The sequence below is a fragment of the Nipponia nippon genome, unplaced genomic scaffold (genome assembly GCF_047370975.1).
Source record: "Nipponia nippon isolate SJK-2023a ecotype South Korea unplaced genomic scaffold, ASM4737097v1 scaffold_32, whole genome shotgun sequence".
Lineage (NCBI taxonomy): Eukaryota > Metazoa > Chordata > Aves > Pelecaniformes > Threskiornithidae > Nipponia > Nipponia nippon.
In genome coordinates this window covers 3,415,445-3,420,073 of record NW_028262350.1, presented here as the reverse complement: position 1 = coordinate 3,420,073, position 4,629 = coordinate 3,415,445, and the positions used below count along the sequence as shown (strand labels likewise).

The window sequence follows — 4,629 nt, the reverse complement described above, 5'->3', positions numbered from 1 at the left end:
AAAAGCTGCAGCAAGTCGCTCTGTCGGCGGATCCCGCTCCAGCCTCAAGCCGGGACATCTCGGGAGCTTCTCCCCGCAGAGCCGCCGCGGGGACCGAGCTCTCCCCGCCGCCGTGGGCGCTCCGTGGGGCGGCGGGGCCGGGGCAGCCCCGACGGCCGCCGCCACGGCGAAGCCCCGAAGTCGACAGGCTTTTAACATTCAACTTGGCCTTGACCTCCGGATTTAAGCCCGACCTTTCTGAGAAGGCAGCGGGGTGAGAGGCGGGGGAGCTGCGGCCCCGCCGGCAAACACCGGGCCGCCCGCCGCGGCCGCCGTGCCCCGGTTAGGGGCTGGTTCAAAGCAAACGGGGAGCGGAGGAGAATAAAAAGGGCATCAAAGAAGGAGTGCAGTCGTTAAACTACGGAAAGGGAAGAAAGGAGCTTTGAAATGGGAAAGGTGAAGGCTGAAAACACACGGATTTTTTTTTATTATTAGTTTGGGGTTGTTTTCCAGAAAAAGAAAATCGTCGGTTTTGGTGAAACTCCGGGATTTTTAGGGGATGAGAGGGACAGCGGAGCAAAGAGGCAGCTTCGCGATGTCTTCGTTTCCCTGGGAGAGGCCGGGGAGCAGAGGGGACCCTGAGCCAGCCCGGGGCAAAGCCCCTGCGGGCCTGCGGGGCTGGAAGGAGCCGAAACGGGGCTTTTCCCCGCCTGGGCCAGCTTCGCCATCATCGCTTTTAACCCCTCTTTTCTGTCGGGATTTCTGTCCCGAGGTGTCCAACACTGTCGCGATTTCTGTCCCGAGGTGTCAAACAGTCGCGGCTCCTCTGGACGGATGAGTCGTTGCTTTGGTGGCCCAAAGACGTGGCAGAAGGAGAATTTTTCTTGTGATTTGAGAGTCAGAAAGCAGAAATCTCTCGCTTTCTTTGCACGAAGGAAAGCAGGCGTGAGCCCAAGCTGCCTTTGGGGGAATCCCGGCAAAGCTTTTCCTCCGACAAGGCCTTGGGGGGAAACCAGAGAGAAAAAGGCAAGAAAAACACGGCTGTGTGTGTTTGTCCCATGTGTACAGAAGATTAAAACCGTGCGTACCTGAATCATTTATTAGCACGCACATAGGCACAGGCCTCGCCGTATTTACCCCAAACTTTTCCAGGCCCATGTAGCCCCTCATTGCCACGTCCATCTGTCCTTCCCCGCTTCTGTCCGGCTCCCCATCTGTCTGCGGCTCCTGGACCCCAAAGGGGCTCTCTGGAGTGTTTTCCCACCCCTCTTTTCCAAACTCTTTCCCTTTGGGATGCTTCTTAGCCGGGGTCCGCACTGACCTGCAGACCCAGGGCCACACCAGCGCCGTGCGTGGCAGTAGCTGTGTGCAAGCCGATTGTTTCCCCCCCCTTTGCAGTTATTTTTTGGGGGTACCGGGGATCCCCTCTCTCCTTGCTTTTAGGGCCATCCTGTGTCCCTCTCCCCAGGGATACAGGTTTTGGCATTTTGCAGCTGAAAGTGGGGCTGAAGCCCCCGCGCAGGGGCCGGGAGCGGGGCCGGCGGAGGGGAGGCCCCGTCCCAGGGGTCACCGCTGCCCCACGGCTGCCCGCCATCGCCCCGCTGGGACGAGGGGGGTCCGCGGCTCTCCTGGGGCCGGGCCGGGGTTTTTCCCAGGGGAGAAGCCCCCGGACCTGCGTGGGAAGAAGGGGTCACACCGACACCCCCCCAAAAAAAAAGGAAAAAAGGTGGTTTTAATCTGAGCCCGGATTTTTCCACCGGGGACTGCTCCTCCGCACCGTTTGTGATCCTCCCTCCCCTTCCCCTCCCTCCCCTCGTCCCCCCCATCCCCCCCCCCCTTTTTTTTTTTTTGGCAAGATGCAGCGCAAGAGCCGCCCCCCTGTACCCGCCCGTCACGTGCGGGGGGGTCCCCCTCCTCCTCCCACTGCAATAAAAGCATTTTCGCAATTTCTGCAGCCAGGGTTTATTGGGGCTGGAGGTTTTTTTGTGTGGGGTTGGGTTTTTTTCCTCCTTCTCCGTCCTTTTCCCCCCGAGCGGCAGCCAATGAGGCAGCCCCCGGCCGTTGCGTCAGGGCAGCCCGGCGGGGAAAGGCAGCTCTCGGCAGCTCGCAGCCTTTTAAAAAGATCCGGGGACCCCCCTCGGGCAGTGCCCGGGTGCTGCCGAGCAGGCTCTCCCCATGCCCCGGCCCCCGAGCCGCCCCCCATGCAGCCCCCGGAGCCCCGCGGCCCCCCGGGCCTGGAGGGGCTCCTGGCAGCCGGCGGCTTCGCGGGCGGCCAGGGCAGGGGGCTGCTGCCGCCTCCCCCCCCGGCCCTCGCCGGTCCTTCGCCTCCCCCCGGGATGAACCCCGGCTTCCCGGCGGAGGGACCGGCCGAGCCGCCCAAGCCGTGCCCCGCCGCCCCGCCGCCGCCCCCGGCCGCCCCGCCGGGCCCCGCCGCCGCCGCCCCGCTGCCCTACGGATACTTCGGCAGCGGCTACTACTCCTGCCGCGTCTCCCGCAGCGCCCTGAAAGCCGGCCCGGCCCCGGGCCCCTTCCCCGCCGAGAAGTACCTGGACCCCCCCGCCGGCAGCGAGGACTTCCAGAGCCGCCCCGCCGAGTTCGCTTTCTACCCCGGCTACGGGGCCCCTTACCAGCCCGTGGCCGGTTACCTGGACGTGTCGGTGGTACCGGGGCTGGGCGGACCGGGGGAGGCCCGGCATGAGACTCTGCTGCCCGTGGACGGTTACCATCAGCCGTGGGCTCTGGGCGGTGGCTGGAGCAGCCAGATGTGCTGCCCCAAAGAGCAGGGCCAGGCCGGCTACCTCCTGAAATCCGCCTTTGCAGGTAAAGTCCCGGTGCTGGGGCTGCGAGGGGCTGGAGAGGGGAGGGGGTTGGGGGGGGGTGCATCGGAGGGGGACGGACCAAGGCTTAAAATAATGGGGAGCTGCTCCTGCCGTCCAGCAATGCCTGGGAGCCAGCCCAAATTAGCCGGTAGGTAGGCTTCAAAAAATAATACTTTAGATTAACACTGCCCTTTGCAACTCGTCGCCCTCCGAGCAGGGAGGCAGGCGGTGATACTGCCCGGGTTGGGGCGTGATACTGCCCGGGTTGGGGCGGTGATACTGCCCCGGTTCGGGCGGTGATACCGCCCGGGCTGGGGCGGTGATACTGCCCGGGTTGGGGCGGTGATACTGCCCGGGCTGGGGCGGTGATACTGCCCGGGTTGGGGCACCGGCCAGCCGCAGCCCGGCAGCAGCCCTCGGAACCGGGCTGCGGTAAAGGGGGTGGGGGTGCGGAGGGCCCCCACGGCGCAGGGCCGTGAGCGGGGGGGACCCTTCCCACGCACCCCCGCCCACGCCACGCCGCTGGGATCGAGCTCGGCCCCGGCCCTGCTCGGCCGCGCAACGACCGCGCCCAAACGGCGGAGCGAGTACGCGGGTGTTAGCGCGGGTCTCACCCACGGCGGGGTTTTGCCAATACCTGGGTTTCTCCGCCCCCCAAAATAATAATAAATTCAGGGAAGAAAAACAACCTTTAAATATCAATGGGGAGGATACAACTTAAATATCTTTAAATATCATCGCTGTCAGGGAGGCTGGAGGGATGAAATGCGGGGAGCAGGGAACGAGGGTGCTGCTTGCAGGGAAAGGCGGTGGGAAGTGGGTGCAGGGTGGGGGGGTGCAGGGTGGGGGGGACCCCTCGTGGGGCTCCCCCGGCCCCGCTCAGCCCCGTCTCCCCCCGCCCAGACTCGGCCGGGCAGCTGCCCCCCGACGGCTGCTCCTTCCGCCGGGGCCGCAAGAAGAGGGTGCCGTACAGCAAGGGGCAGCTGAAGGAGCTGGAGAAGGAGTACGCCAGCAGCAAATTCATCACCCGCGACAAGAGGAGGAAGATCTCCGCCGCCACCAACCTCACGGAGCGACAGATCACCATCTGGTTCCAGAACAGGCGAGTGAAAGAGAAAAAAGTCGTCGCCAAAATCAAAAGCAGCAGCAGCAGCAGCACCCCGTGAGGACACGGCCACCGCAAGCCTCGAGGGGGTCCCCGTCTGTGTGTGCGCCCCCCCCCCCCCCCCGGGGGAGGCTCCGGTACCGAGAGCGGCGGGAGCGAGCGGCGGCCGGGCCGGGCCGGGCCGTCCCCGCCGGCCGGGGCAGCGCAGGGGCCGGGCTCCGCTCCCCGCCGCCCCCGAGCCCGGGGATGCCCCGTCCCTGCCCGCCCTGCAGCACAGGACTCTGGACAGTTTGCTCTTGCCTTGCCACGTCGTGCTCCCTCCGCTTCGGTTTGCACCGCACCCTCAGAGCGCTTTAAAAAAAAAACAAAACCAAACAAAAAAACACCAAGAAAAAAACCTGTTGAATTGCATTAATTCACCCCAATACGCAGCTCCCGGCTGGCCTGCGTGCGGCGGGGCCGGCCGGGGGGGGCACAGGGAATTCGGTCTTTAGAAACGAGAAGCCGCACTTCTAGCAGGAAAACAAAAAATCTCCTTAATTACAGGCAGAAGTATCAAAATGCGCGTCTAAGGGAGAATAAATGCAGTCCGGTGTGTCATAGAGAAACACAGGTGAATTGTTCGCATAAACGCGCGGGTTTGCGTGAATGTACAGTATATGCGTATGCCACATATGTACCCGTAGGCACACATTTATGAAGGCACGTACTACGTTTTTGCGCGGT

At 63.9% G+C, this 4,629-nt stretch overlaps 1 protein-coding gene across 1 annotated transcript; it reads left to right on the top strand.

Moving 5' to 3' along the window:
- The first annotated feature begins 2,180 nt into the window (after positions 1-2,180).
- On the top strand, positions 2,181-3,964 carry HOXB13 (homeobox B13). The gene is made up of 2 exons (XM_087770600.1): positions 2,181-2,799; positions 3,702-3,964. Exons 1-2 carry the CDS (start codon positions 2,181-2,183, stop codon positions 3,962-3,964), a joined length of 882 nt encoding a protein of 293 aa, XP_087626726.1.
- Positions 3,965-4,629: the final 665 nt, after the last annotated feature.